We start from the raw sequence: 15,247 nt of genomic DNA on the forward strand, positions 1-15,247 counted from the left end.
ATTCTTCACCACTGGACCACCCGGGAAGCCCAGGGGACTATCTTTAATTACTTTTTCTACGGTACGAGAGCATTTGCACTAATTCTACTTGTATACATATAAACTCTTTATACATGCCCACATGCTTAACTTAATATGTTTGCAGTATCATCATGTTAAGGTGTTCATTTTATATATTTAACCCCTTAAGCCTGGACTTGGGGGGCAGCAATCTCTGAGAAAGTTAACATCTGGTAATGTGGCCGACCTTGCGTTTTCTCAGGTGATGTGGATGACTATAGTGCTGAGGTAGAGGAGATCCTTCCTCAGCATCTCCAACCGTCTTCCAGTTCTGGCCTTGGCACGTCCCCCGGTTCTTCACCCCGGACCAGTCCCTGCCAGTCACCTACCATATCGGAGGGGCCTGTGCCTTCCCTCCCAGTAAGACCAAGTCGAGCTCCGTCCAGAACGCCCGGGCCCCCTGCTTCACAAAGTATGTGTTTTATTTCAAGTTCTGTATGACTTCCCAGGCTGATATGTTTGATTTAGATGGTTAAACCTCCGATGCCTTCGGATCTCCTTTGGAGAACTATTTTTGCTTAACTTTCACATCCATAGGCTAAAGTGTAGCATGTTTTCTGTGCGTACAAAAGAGGAAACTTTGTAGATGGTTCCGCCCTAAGTGAAGAGGAGGGTCGTTGCTATCACTAGATGAGAACTTTACTTCATCCTTTTTCCATGTGGCAGGTTTGTCCATGGCTTATCATTGACGATTTTTAAGCATTATGGTCAGAACCCATAACTGTTTGGGCTTAACTATCTGTACATTACCTGCATTATAATAGGAAGCAGAAAGAGACAAAACAAGTATTTTGAATTCAACTTGATAGTCATGACTCCTCCAAAGTCAGGTTTTTCTCTGGAAGTTGTTACATCACACAGTTCAGTCACTGTTCCACACTAAGCAGTACCCTTGAAAAATACCTTTTATTTCAGCAATTTCTCAAGCTCCCCCATGCTACTCTTAGAGGACCGTCTTTAAATAGTCACTGAGTCGTATCTGACTCTTTTGCGACCCCATGGATTATAGCCTGCCAGGCTCCTCTGTCCATTGGATTTCCCAGGCAAGAATATGGGAGTGGGTTGCCATTTTCTTCTCCAGGAGATCTTCCTGATTCAGGGATCAAACTCGCATCTCCTGCATTGGCAGGCGGATTCTTTAGCACTGAGCCATGAGGGAAGCCCTCAGAGGATGGGCTTCCTTCAGTAAATTCAGGATAAGTCAAGGCATAGAGAGAAGAGGCTCTCTTTGCTTTTTCTTCTCTCTCCTGGCCAGCAGATTGAATTGCAAATGACCTAAGTCACACGGTACTTCATGCCATCTTGTTAGGGCCGCTCAGTAAATCCCCTTTCAGTACCCGGGGCCTGGGTAAGAAGTCCAGAGAGTAACCTGATTGCTCCCGTAGTACCGAAGGGTAAGGTAATAGCACAGCTGCTTGTGTTATTGATACTAAAAATGTATGTCATTCCTCTGTAGTACAAATTATTTTGCTAAATAATTTATCATACGCCTATAGAAAGTACCTGTGTGCTCGTCCCTTGGAACCTGATCCTCTTACCTAAGGTACTTTTTTCTGGTAGGTTCTCCTGTTGACACTCTGCCGGCAACACAGCTGCAGCAGAAAGATTCTTCCCAGACCCTGGAACCCAAGCGGCCTCCCCCTCCCCGCCCGGTTGCTCCTCCTGCACGTCCAGCTCCTCCACAACGACCACCTCCGCCTTCAGGTGACAAATCCTTGTATTTCCATCTCTGCTGGATTTCACCACTCTGCTGAAAAATGTTTTGCATGTTTTTGAAACACTCGCTTTTAGATTTTATCAGTTTTCTGTCACTGGTGCTACTTCCTTAGTTAGCTTTTCTCTAACAAACGGCATAGGCGTGACAGAACATATAGATTCCAATATAGATTCCTATAACATGTTTTCAGAGCTGGCCTCTTACAAGCGTGCAGGAAACATTTGCTTTGTTTTTGCTAATTTGATGTGGTTGTACTGATTTCTGTAAAATGCATGATTATCTAAAAATGAAAATTTTTAATGCATGATTAGAACTGAAGAACATACATCTTTCTGTTTACAGTTTTATATATTTGTTTAAATGTTCTTTTAAAATAAGTATAGTCTTGTTTCTGCTAGAGGTATTTGCGTTACATAATAACTTTTTTATAGCACCAAGATATGAATATGTAGTCTCTACATGATATTTGACATCTTGGAAACTATAGTAAATCTTTGACATTTCAATTCTTTATTTAATGTCATTTCCTTTCTGCTGCATATTCTCTTATGAACTATAAGGGGCTAGGAGTCCTGCACCTGCTAGAAAAGAGTTTGGAGGTAACCATTTATATTTGTTATAATATATGGATCTTGGTTCATTAATTTTTTTGGAGTTTGAGCCCTGTAACTTAGTGACATTTTAGGTTGCTTTGATGAAAGCCAAAATGAATGACATTTATATGCCAACTTAAAAATAACTCCAAACTTTCATTATATTTCTGGTAAAAGATTAGAGCTTGATTTTATTAGTGAATATTATTAGAATTAAGAAGACCTTCCATTTCCCTGATACACAGAGTTGAATTACTTAAGGCCTGATATACTGTTTATTAATAAATATAGTCAATTCGGTTATAAAGATTAAATGAGTCAAACACAATGAAAATAGGTGGTTTCCCAAGGATTTGATTATATTGGATTATATTAGAACTCTAGTACGTCTTGCCAGTAGCCTGTGAATTAGCAAAATGTCCTAGGAATGCAATTTAAAGTTATCATAATTATCTGAAATATAGCTTTCATTTTGCATGGCTTTATCATAATTTGTCATAACATTCATGCCTCATTTTTAAAATAGAAGAACAAGTCTCTGTTATATATTTCGATAAAGAAATTCTTCTTAACACATGGGTCACTTTTTGTAGTTTACTTGTTTTACAGGAAGACTCTTACAAAGCTCAACTAGAGGCGTACATTTGACAAGTTTATTTAATCTAGTTCTCAAGAAAGGCTAAGGCAGAATGTCTCAGTCCCACAGAAGAGCTGTTCCTCACCCAGTTCTAGTGTCCTTAGGGCTCACGTGCACAGGCAGCTGGTCTCTCCCTGCTCCAGCTGCCTGAGCACGTCGCCGGCCGACTCACGCTGTCACAGAGTGGCTGCACCGTGTGCAGACTTGAACGACTTTGGGTAATTAGGGTAGCAAAGTTCTTTCAGCACCAAGCTTCTGTAAGATACTACTGGAGGATAACTTTTCCACTAACTTAAAGACGACATTAATTTTTTTCCCATTTCAGACTTGTGCTTTGATTTATAGCTTCATGGAAGATTTTATTTACCTTCCCCTTTAATTAGGAAACCAATCTGTAGAAAAATTTAAAGAAATTTGTGAAAAGCTATACATATTAGCTACTCAGTGACTTACTTAGAAATCTGATGTTTTTTAAAAATTGCTTCTCTTCGTAATTCTTTTGTAGGCAGTCTTAGCAGCATATTTTTTAACCCTATAAACCAGTAACTGCTTGAAGGCAATAATCTGAAAGTAATTATTAGTACTTTTAGAGTTCTTTTTTTTTTTTAATAATGCATTGAAAATTACCTTCTAAGGGACTAACACAGGACTCATAGAGATTTAAAATGAAATTGGAACTTCCAGACTTTTTTTTTCCTTTATGACTGGCAAATATTGGAGCTTTTATTAGTGGTTTAATTCTGAATATAAAGAATGAGATGATTAAAAAGCAAAGACTTTCATTATTTTCAAATTCCCTACCGCTAGTGAAGAAGTGAAAGTGTTAAGTCACTCAGTTGTATCCCGACTCTTTGGAACCCCATGGTCCGTAGCCCACCAGTCTCCTCTGTCCATGGGATTCTCCAGGCAAGAACGCTGGAGGGGGTTGCCATTTCTTCCTCCAGGGAATCCTCCCATGATGTCAGATATAAAAAGAAAACTATTTTCTCCTTTCGATTCTAACTGAAGAAAGGGCAAGGATCAGGTTTGGGCCAGGCATCTAGAGGCACTTTGGTTTATACAGATATCTTTGAAGAAATTTGAAGCAGTGAAAGAACTTTTTTTGCAAAAGGACATTTAACTCAGAAACTGTTTTGTGTGCCTGCCTTTCCCTCTGTTCTATGGGCCCTGAACAATACACAGCTTCTGTTCTCTCTCTAAAAAGGTGTTGGAGCCCCTCCCAGTCCGGGGGTAGCTAGGCGAGAGATGGAAGGTAACAAGACGTTTGCATCCTAGAAATGGATCTCTCGTTTTATTCCTAAATGTCAGCCCCTCCAGTGTTTAAAGACATACAAAATCTTTTCTCGGTCCAACTGTAAACTCCCCCTCCCCCTCCTTCTGTATATCTTGTAACTTCGTATTTTTTCTCTTTTCATTCTGTGTTGTGTAGTTTCTGGTGGTTGTCCATTTACTTTCTCTGCAATTCTTAATGTTGTTTTGAGCTGTTCTGTATATATATATTTCATATACACTTAAGATGTGAAATTAATGTGCAGTATTATTTTAAGAGGAATGCCTTCAAAAATTTTTTCAGAATAAGTCAAATGTTTAGAAATGTACTGTACTAACTCTGAAGTTTTAAAAATTAATAATTAAACCTTGTTAATTCAGTCCAAGGATATAGTATTTTTTAATCAACTTCAGATAACATAAATATGCTGAGTAAATTTGCTTAAAAGGCTATTAAAACTGGAAGCCATTCATTAAGATTACAGTTATTAAAGGTCTGATGGGTTTCATATAACAATTACACATGAATTTCCTTTCAAAAAGAAGAAATCTGAGATGCTGACCTTAATAGGGTCTCCTACTCCTTTTGGCCCCAAAAGTAGTTTATTGCATTTCAGTCTTCTCCTACGTTTCGAATGAGTTTGAGCAGTATTTTAACACTGTCTTGCATAAGGCAGATATTGTAATAAGTAGTGCCCACCTTCTACCTTAATGATAGGGTCTTTCTGTAGAAATCCGAAAGGTCTTGTAAGAGCCCCTGTCCGTACTGACGTCCACAGCATGAAGCCCTGAACAGTGCTGTTTGGTGTCTTGTGTGACTCGGAAAGTGCGGGTCTGTTGGTCCTGGAGCCGTGAGCCCACCAAGCTCTGGGAAGTAGTGGGGCCACGTCTTGTGACTGTTCCCCCAAACTGACCATGTGTTTTCAGGGTTCATAGGAAAGAGCTCTGTTGGGAAAGTTACCTTCCAAATGAGGTAGCAGACCAACTGCCAACTTGTCCCATAAATGTTACTCTCAATAGTCTAAATTTTTCTCTTTTGGAGGTATTTTCTAAAGGGCTGATAATACCCTCCAGCATTTCTAAAGCAGAATAGTTTGTTTTGTTTTTCTTTTTCCACCTCGTGCCCCCATTTCTGCTGGTAATGAAACAGAACAGCTAGCTAATATTATATAATATGGCTTATTTACTTATAGATAATTTTTTTTTCCTTCCTGCTTCAAAGCACCCAAAAGCCCAGGAACGACACGGAGAGATAATCTAGGTAAACATTCGAATTCAGCTACTTAACCTTAAAGCTGGACCATGAATAGACAGTGTGGTATAAGTGCATGTTTCTTGTTTCTTTCTTTAAAAACAAAGACCTGAGCTACATGGTGTGATGTCTTTGTTCCAGGACGCAGCCAGCTTCCACCTCAAGCCGGACTGCCAGGCCCGGGACTTGCTGGACACAGTGCAGCCAGACCGGTAGGCAGCGCCTCGCTTGCGAGCCAGGAGGTCTAGGTCCTGGGTCCCAACTTGCTACTAATCAAATGTGTTACCCTGAAGAAATCACGGGCCCATTAAGACTCCAATTTCCTCAATTCTAAACTGGGGGAATTAGACTTGATGCTCTTCAAGGTACCTTCGTGTGTATGTGTGTGTGTGTGTGTGTGTGTTTTACTCTCTGAGGTGTGTGTGTGTGTGTGTGTACTTGCTGAGTTGTGTCCGACTCTTTGCAACCCCATGGACTGTACCCCATCAGGCTCCTATGTCTATGAAATTTCCCTGGTAAGATTACTGGAGTGGGTTGCCATTTCCTTCTCCAGGGGATCTCCCCAACCTAGGGATCAAACCCGCTTCTCCTGGATTGAGAGGCAGATTCTTTACCACTGAGCCACCAGGCAGCCCCACCTTCAACTCAAATGGTATTCTAACATCCTCTTCAGAAGTAAAAGCATCCTTCATTATTTGAATAAAAGTGGTATAGTTAAGTGATTACAGTCACTAAATAAATATCTTAGAATCTTGAAATATATGGGGAAGTGATGTACTAGGGCAATTTTTTATGACATTATCTGAGTAATGAAGTAAAGTCATTCTTCTATCAGAAAGGTTTTATTTTACTTTTATTTCCTTTTTATTTGTCTTTGCCACACCTTGAGGCATGCGGGATCTTAGTTCCCCAAACAGGGATTGAACCCGCACTCCCTGCAGTGGAAGCACAAGTCTTAACTGCTGGACCACCAGGGAAGTCCAGAAGGATTTTAAAATTAGATTTCAGGAACCCCAATGATGATAGTCTGTCAACTAAAACTAGTTCTAAAGGTTTAACCACAGGAGAGCAGATGGCATTGCAGGGTTTCACCCTGCGTTGTAAGTCTGGTTTTCTGCGTGTTTATGTGTGTTTTGTTATACACAGAATTATTCTATTATTCACCCACATGAACATTTTCTCTAAGACAGAACAAGTAATTCAAAGAAAAAAAAAAAGAGAAACCAGTGTCAGTCAGGTGGAGCCTGGGCTTATTGGGAGGCCACTGGCTGAATCCTGGGAACTGTGACTATACCTGGAGATGAAGAGACTTCTGCTAATGAAACTACTTCAAGAGTCCAAGAAATTCTCATGAGATTTCTAAAACAGAGATATTTTGTTTTTTGTCTTGTAGCCAACCTGAAGGACTTTTTCTATATATAATATTATGCTCCAAAGTAAAGTGTCTGTGGAATTTACCTAAAATAGCCATTATCCACTCCCCTGTTTTTTTAAAAAAGAAGTTGTTATTCACTGACTACACACTTCCCACAAAGTACTTTGCTTACTGAATATTGTAAGAATAGGGAAGGAAAGTCAGGATTTTGTGTGATTACATTTATAACTTTTGCTTATGCATGGAATCTAGAAAGATGGTACTGCTGAACCTGTTTGCAGGGCAGCAGTGGAGATGCAGACACAGACAGCAGACTTGTGGACGCAGCGGGGGCAGGAGAGGGTGGGACTAACTGAGAGAATACTATGCTGCTGCTGCTGCTAAGTCGCTTCAGTCGTGTCCGACTCTGTGCAACCCGACGGCTCCCCCGTCCCTGGGATTCTCCAGGCAAGAACACTGGAGTGGGTTGCCATTTCCTTCTCCAGTGCATGAAAGTGAAAAGTGAAAGTGAAGTCGCTCAGTCGTTTCAGACTCTTAGCGACCCCATGGACTGCAGCCTACCAGGCTCCTCCATCCATGGGATTTTGCAGGCAAGAGTACTGGAGTGGGGTGCCATCGCCTTCTCCAAGAGAATACTATGGAAATGTATATTACCATATGTAAAACAGATAGCAAGTGGGAATCGGGGAGCTCAACTCTGTGCTGTGTGACAATTTAGAAGCCTGGGAGGGGGTACAAGAGGGAGGGGACATGTGTGTACCTGTAGGAGATTCAGGAGGGAGGGGACCTCCATGTGGCTGATTCATATTGATGTATGGCAGAAGCCAACAAATATTGTAAAGCAATTATCCTCCAATTTATACAAAAATAAGAAAAATGTACTGAGTGCTTAAAGCCTTCAGCAAACATGTGAAGATAGAAAAGGACGTTATTTCCCTAGTGTATCTTCCAGCCTATGTATTTCAGCACATTGAGTTAGCCATTCCAGAGTTTTTAACCTCTGTGTTTAATAAAGAAAAACAGCCTCAGTGTAGTTTTTGGTAAGCCTCTTAGTTCCACAGTGTATGTCCCGCTCCACCTCCTCATGACCTGTAAAATCGTCCCACTAAGGAGTATGATACAGGATAAAGAAAACGGGCCCTGAGTTCGGCTCCTGGCTTTATTTTGTAACTCTGTGGCTTTGGGACAGTTGTATACATTTCTTCATTTTCATTTAAATTAGAGATGATAAAATAATACCTTACCCCCCAGGGCCATTTGGACATTGAAATGTAAATTCATACCCAGTGCTTAGTTAACACAGTGCGTGGCACATAGTAAACAGTGAAAAATATAAAGGAAGATTTTTGAAGCTTAAGGAACAAAATTGGGTCATTTGTAGAGATGTGGATGGACCTAGAGAGTATCATACAGAATGAAGTAAGTCAGAAAGAGAGAAACAGTATTGTGTATTAACCCATATATGTGGAATGTAGATAAATACTATAGATGATCTTATTTGCAAACCAGTAATAGAGACACAGACATAGAGAACAAATGTGTGGATACCAAGGGGCAGGGGAGGAATTGGGAGATTCGAGTTGACACATATATGTGTGTCTGTGTGTGTATACACACACACATATATATATTACTGATACTATGTATAAAATAGATAATTAATGAGAAACTACTGTATATAGCACAGAGAGTTCTACTTAACGCACTGTGATGACCTGAATGGGAGGGAAATCCAAAAGGGAGGAGATATATATATATATATATATATATATATATATATATATATGTATGCCTGATTCATTTTGCTGAAGAGTAGAGACCAACACAACTTTGTAAAGTAACTATGCACCAATAAAAGTTAATCCTTAATAAAAAAAAATGAAACTTATGATCATATGGCAATAAATAGAGCCATTAGAATGACAAAGAGGCAGAGGAAATGATACAAGATGCACAGACAAAATATTTTCATCAAATCTTATCCGTTGCAGATAAGGTAAATGTCTCAGTGGTTTTCGTTTCCCATCTTTAGATTATTCCGCCCCGTGCTGGAGTCATCAGCGCCCCCCAGAGCCACGCACGGGTGTCTGCTGGGAGACTGACTCCTGAAAGCCAAAGCAAAACCTCAGAAGTACTGAAAGGTAGACCCGTAGTCAAAACGGCAGTGCCATTCTGTATCCTTCCCTTCCACTTCTTTTCTTTTTTCTTTCGCAATCTCTCACTTTATACAACTTGCTCAAATTCTTTCTCTCTCTCTTTTTTTTTTTTCCTGTCTTTCTGAATGCCATAATAAAGGAGGCTACTGGGGGCTGAGACAGGGACTGGAATTTCCTACCATTTCCTGAAAGGAAGGATAAACTCAGTTTTCCAGAGAATGCCTAACATCTGGAAATTACTTTCTTTAGGGCCAGCTCTTCTTCCCGAGCCCCTGAAGCCTCAGGCCGCCCTTCCTGTGCCGCCTTCTCTTGCGCCACCTGTTCAGAAGATGCAGGAGCCTCTCATCCCGGTGGCCGCACCTCTGGCCCAGGCTGCCCTGCAGCCCAGCCTGGAAACGCCCCCGCAGCCACCCCCTCGGAGCAGGTCGTCCCACAGCTTGCCTTCTGAGCCTCCGGCGCAGCCGCAGGTAAGGCCTTCCAGCGAGGAGAAAGATTATCTGGGTGGGTGGGCGGGTGGGTGTGTGTGTGTGGGGGGGTGTGTGTGTGTGTGTGTGTGTGTAAGTGTGTGTGTGGGCCTTTGCTTACATTTTGTTTTGTTTTCCCCCTTTTTTTTTTTTTTTACTGAGGCATATTTGATGCTCTTGCTGTAGTCTTTGAACATACTTATTTTAATTATTAGCTTTAGAAAAAACACCTAAGATTTGATTTTTTTAAAAATTTTGTCATTTGCTAGTAATAACATGTTTAGATATGACTTCAACCAGTGAATGTCATTTGACCACTCAGACTCATCACACAACAAAAGCACGTTTGGCTGTTTGAGGGTTTGGGTTTTTTGTTTGTTTGTCCAACCTGTTGTCTAGATCACGGGTTCTCAGAGAGTGACCCTAGATTAGGGCTCTTTCCCTAAAGGCTCTTTTCCCTAAAACTTCCAAGCAGCCCCCAGGCTGTTTACTTTGTTTAAAGAGTAGGTGATTTTTTTGGTTTTTCTGTGTGTAATTTACTTTGGATACTTAATTAGAGTGGACAGTAATAACTTAGTTTCTTTTTGTTCACAGCTATTAGATTAGTTTTGTCCTTTACCTCCTGGACAGAAAGGCAGTCAGGTCAATCCCTGGCCATTGGCAGTAAATTTCCAATAATCCTATCTCTCCTGATGCTGCAGTTAGCTCTTTTCAGTGATGGAGTCGGCACTGGGCTTCCTTGGGGATCTCTAACAGTTTCAGACACTACTGGATCCATTTAGATGTTTCAGGCATGCAGCAGCAGGCTTATTAACCAAAGTAAAAGCCATCAAAATAATGTTCTCATGAGTATCACATAGAAAATAGTACCATTGCCTTGGTGGGTGGAAATCACAGGATCACAAGGACTTTTGTTATACCAGAGTGATCTCACATTGGAAAGCCTTCTGGTGTGTATACACAAAGCTGTTTCAACACAAGAATATTCATGCGAGTTGAATTGTTTTACTTGGAGGCTGTTTTACTTAGTTTTTATTATATACATCTCAGTAAAATCATTAAAATAAGGTTTATCTTTAGTATAAGTTTATCTTTAGTATAAGGTTTATCTTTATATTTCTGTTGTCTAGCCTCACATTGAATTTTATCCAAAAGTTTTAACTTGAAAATGCCATCAAGGCCAAAGAACTGAAGTCTAAGTCTGCTTTTATTTTGGAATAGTCTAAAATACAGAAATATTACACTGGTGATGTCCCTTAAGCATGTTTATAATAATAGTTTGCATTTATTTTTACAGATATGTGAATATGTCCAGCTAATTGGCAGAAGTTAGCAGTTTCTTATGCTTCTTCATAGTGAAAAAAAATTATAAAGTAAATATGAATCTTGAAACAATATGAATAGTTAGCAATTAACACTTACTTATTAGACTATTGGTCACATTTTTTAAAAAGCTAAGACGGATATATAATTGAGAATAATGTTCTCTTAAGCTAATGAACACCAAAAAGTATTATATAGTTGAGGATGCTGAAGATATATAGTAATTATAGAAGCCCTTCAAACAATAAATGTCCATTGTTTTCTCTTTGCCAATCTACTTTTAGTGCATGATGATTTTTTTTTTTCATTTTCTTATAAGGTGTAGTATTTATTATTATTGTTTTTTAGTGTAATTGGAGGGCAAGAAACTTTCAAAGAAGCCATCTTAAAGCTTTGTATTACTACAGTTTTAGGACAGAAAGTGATCATGATTTTCACAGTAAAGGTGAACCCTAATTCCTAAAACTCTATAAAATGTTCTCAGTATTGAAAGTAGGTGTGGTACTCTGAACAACTTCAGAAGAACACACTGTCAAAGAAGATTGCAGTTCTCAGTAGAAAGTCATCTTGTGACACAGAGAGTACAGGATGAATATTCCGTGACTGCCATCTATCATTTTCTTAGGTCATTTTCCCCTGTTTTGCTTTCTGATTTTCATTGGAATGGGTATGGTGATTTGCTGACGAAGCACAGCAAGTCTGTGCTTTCTGTGTGGTTTAGTAGATTGTATTCTTGACTCTTACATTCTGCTCATCAAAACTGTGAAAGGTGTTTGTTATAAGCCTTTCTTTGCCTCAGTCATTGATATCAAATCCCTCTACACATTACATACACAGACACACTTTCCTGGAGAGTGGAGGTCTTGTTCACGTGTAGGCTGCCTTTGTGCAAGATCACAAAGAGCTTAGTTTCCTCCTGGGAGCTTACAGAAAGATAGGGAGGCATTTTACCTTTTTTGCCTTTTTCATTTTGAACCATAAAAATAATGCCTATTCAAAAAATAATGAACATCTAAAGTCTTAAAAATTCTTCTATAATGGCTATAACTTGAAGAGGGTGAGTTAGTAAAATAACTCACATTTTGATATTTTGGTAATAATATGAAACAGTCTTAGAATTGAACTTAATAGTTTTTACAAGTCTTTATTAATTCTGCCAAAAATATACAAGGTGTTTAAAACATAGACCCACACATGACCCAGCTTTACTTGTTATTACTATTTAAATTATTTGATTCTATAATTCTATATAGAAAAGATTCTTCTAATTCAAGTGATTATATGTTATATATCCTTTAGAAAATGTAAAAATGCCCCACTTATCTGACTTTCAATGTCTTAGGCATCTGATTATCAGCTGAAAACCAGAAGTCAGGAATCCAATGGGAAGTAAAGTAATAGCATCACAGCTATACTATTGGAGTGACAGCCGATAGTGAGGGAAGAGGCCAAGTAGAAAATCTCAGGACTTCCCTGGCAGTCCAGTGGTTAAGACCCCGTGCTCCCAATGCAGAGGGCATGCCTTTGATCCCTGGTCAGGGAACTAAGATCCAGCATGCTGCGCAGCACAGCCAAAAAAGAAAAAAAAATCTCAGCTTTCTGGATCAATTTAATACCATCCCCTTGCATCTTAGTATAAACCCATTCCCAGTTTTTATCCAACTCTTACAAAACTAATGCATCAGGATCATCAGGATCATCAGGAAAGGTTAAATTCAGGAGTCTCATGTTTTGTAGTAACACATTTTATATAATATAAATATATAATAAATATATTATTTATAAAATAATTTACTATAAAATGGTGTCTCTCGAATCTAAGTGAGTTATGGTATTTTAAAATAAGGTAAGCTTTAAATATTGGGGAAGATTTGTTCAAACTGTTTCTTAAGAATACTGTAATTTTTAAAGTACTGCTGTTATAGAAAGATTGTGATTTCATCTTTAGTATCACCCTTCAGAAAATTTGAGTGATAGATTAATAGAACAAGCCTGGATCCTGACCATGTTAAAATAAATACCAGTTTTCACTTTTCTGCAAAGTGGTGCCATTTTGAACAATTTCTCTAATCATGATAAACCCGTAGGCTGTCTTAAGGCTGTGTCCTAACCTTCTTGGGCTGCCGTAACAAAATACCATGAACTGGGTGACTCAGGCAGTAGAAATTTGTCTTCTCAAGTTCTGGAGGCTAGAAGCCCGAGATCAGGATGCCAGCATGGTTGGGTTCTGCTGGGGCCTCTTCTCCTGTGCCCACATGGCCTTTCCTTGGTGCTTGCACAAGGGAAGAAAGAGCAAGCCCTCTGGTGTGTCTCCTACAAAGGGTGCTAGTTCCATCAAGAGGGCCCACTCTCACGACCTCATCTAACCCCAGTCACCTCCCAGAGGCCACGTCTCCAAATACCATCACATAAGAAGGTTGGGGTTCAGCATACGAATCTGAGGGGACACAAACATTTCACCCATAGCCTGCTGAAAATACTTCAGTGCTCCAGTAATGTATTTGGAATATTATTTTTGGAATGACTACTTTGAACTAGTTAGTAATCAACCTCAGATAAAATTAAATCCTGAGCCCTATTACAGCAATACATTTTATTGTCTCTTGATCTTATACTGTGACCTGCAGGTCTCACTGCTGTTGGATTTTGTACATAATATAAAACTGAAAGTGTTTTGAATTGTTAGGGTTGCTGCTTGGTCTCAGATTGTCCTCCTAACTCTTTCCCTTGATGTCTATGTTTCGTTTTCTCAAAGCAGGAGCAACCATCAGGGTAACAGGTATCGGATTATTTCTCAATCTTATATGTGCTTCTCATCTGTCTTAGCACAGTAGATGTATGAATCTTTCGCTTCATACATCTAAATTCTCACCCATTTTTAAAAACCACCTGTCCACATTAATAAATTCTGTTATCATACCATAAAACCTGCTTTTTTTCTTAGTATTTTGAATTCTTAGGAACCATTTTAGTTATTCTTGCTAATGCTTTCCCATTTTGCTTTTTTTTTTTACAAAAATTAACAAGACTAAAAAGTATAACTTTAAGAAGGTAAGCTTTAGATATATGAAAGTGTATTTGGCAAAACCAAATTAGTTCTTGGTTTTAACAATGGCATAATTATGTAAGTATAAAATTCAATTTTTTTCCTAGATTTCTTTTGGGAAATTAAAAAAACCCAAAAAACTAGTAGCATGTAGATTATAACTGGTAGCACTAGGAGATTTTTTTTTTGTTAAAGAAGAATTGATGATTTACAAAAATGAAAATGAACATTATAGCAGGATTATTTAAGGGCCTTTCCAACACCCTTTTCTGTAAAAAATACCATCATCATTAATGTCAAGTCATCATAAATACTGCTTAGATATATAGAAATTCATTCTAATGTAATGAATGATGATGTGGCTCTCATAATTTCAAATCTCATTGGGCAAAATGATCATGTTTCTGTTAAATTACCTTTAACTTATTTTGAAAGAAAAATTTGTTAATATATGAAAATAAAGATATTTAAATGTGCAACATTTATTTGGCAAAAGCCTATTATTCTAAGCTGTACAAAGCATAAACTTCCTACCTATAATGTCTGTGTCATGGACTCTTTGTCTACCATGGGAGAATCGGGGCCCAGACCCACTCAAGTACTTCTGTTTTGTCATATGAATCGTAAATAACCCAGTCATTACTGGTAATGTGTAGCTAATTGTAATTTTACAGCATCTATAGTAAATTTGTCTCTCAAGTACTATAATATTAGAATTTATGACATGTCTGCTTTTTAATTTTGTTCAAATTTATTGTCATATTAAGTTTGAAGAAAAATAAAACTTGTTTACTTAAAGTATACTATAGATTAGTTGAATAAAATAGATCCTAGAGAGTGATTCACGTAAGAAGTTATCCACACTGTTTCCTTTTGCAAATGAGCAGCCTTCCTTATTCTTTTTTTTTTTTTTTTGCCACTCCATGTGGCTTGTGGGGTCTCTGTTCCCTGACCAGGGGTTGAACCCAGGCCCTGGCAGTGAAAGCAGAGAGCCCTAATCACTGGATCGGAGGGGAATTAGCCTTCCCTATTCTTAAGCACCAAGTTACTGTTTAAGAAGATGCAATTATGTTTTATTGGAGTTTCCCAGGCAGCTCAGTGATAAAGAATCTGTCTGCTAAAGAAGAAGACACAGGTTCAATCCTGGGTCAGGAATATTCCCTGGAGAAGGGAATGGCAACCCACTCCAGTTTTCTTACCTGGTAAATCCCATGGACAGAGGAGCCTGGTGGGGTATAGTTTGTAGTCGTCTTGTGGGGTCACAGAGTCAGATATGACTTAGAGACTAAAATAAGAACAGCAAAACAATGTTTTATTGAGACTGCTGCTCTTTTTCTCAACATATCTTATGAATG

General features: G+C 38.8%; 1 protein-coding gene across 15 annotated transcripts in view; it reads left to right on the top strand.

Moving 5' to 3' along the window:
- SYNJ1 (synaptojanin 1) overlaps positions 1 to 15,247 on the top strand; it is a 91,078-nt gene that overhangs the window by 71,713 nt on the left and 4,118 nt on the right. For 4 of the 15 annotated variants that reach the window (XM_061415757.1, XM_061415930.1, XM_061415843.1 and 1 more), the window contains 8 exons: positions 263 to 472; positions 1,621 to 1,764; positions 2,338 to 2,376; positions 4,212 to 4,259; positions 5,499 to 5,537; positions 5,670 to 5,740; positions 8,936 to 9,044; positions 9,309 to 9,526. In XM_061415757.1, coding sequence (XP_061271741.1) covers positions 263 to 472; positions 1,621 to 1,764; positions 2,338 to 2,376; positions 4,212 to 4,259; positions 5,499 to 5,537; positions 5,670 to 5,740; positions 8,936 to 9,044; positions 9,309 to 9,526 — 878 coding nt within the window. Of the gene's footprint in view, positions 1 to 262; positions 473 to 1,620; positions 1,765 to 2,337; positions 2,377 to 4,211; positions 4,260 to 5,498; positions 5,538 to 5,669; positions 5,741 to 8,935; positions 9,045 to 9,308; positions 9,527 to 13,601; positions 13,626 to 15,247 lie in introns of all 15 variants that reach the window. The other 11 variants (XM_061416276.1, XM_061416359.1, XM_061416520.1 and 8 more) reach the window with 7 other exon arrangements.

The sequence above is a fragment of the Bos javanicus genome, chromosome 1 (assembly GCF_032452875.1).
Source record: "Bos javanicus breed banteng chromosome 1, ARS-OSU_banteng_1.0, whole genome shotgun sequence".
Classification (NCBI taxonomy): Eukaryota; Metazoa; Chordata; class Mammalia; order Artiodactyla; family Bovidae; genus Bos; species Bos javanicus.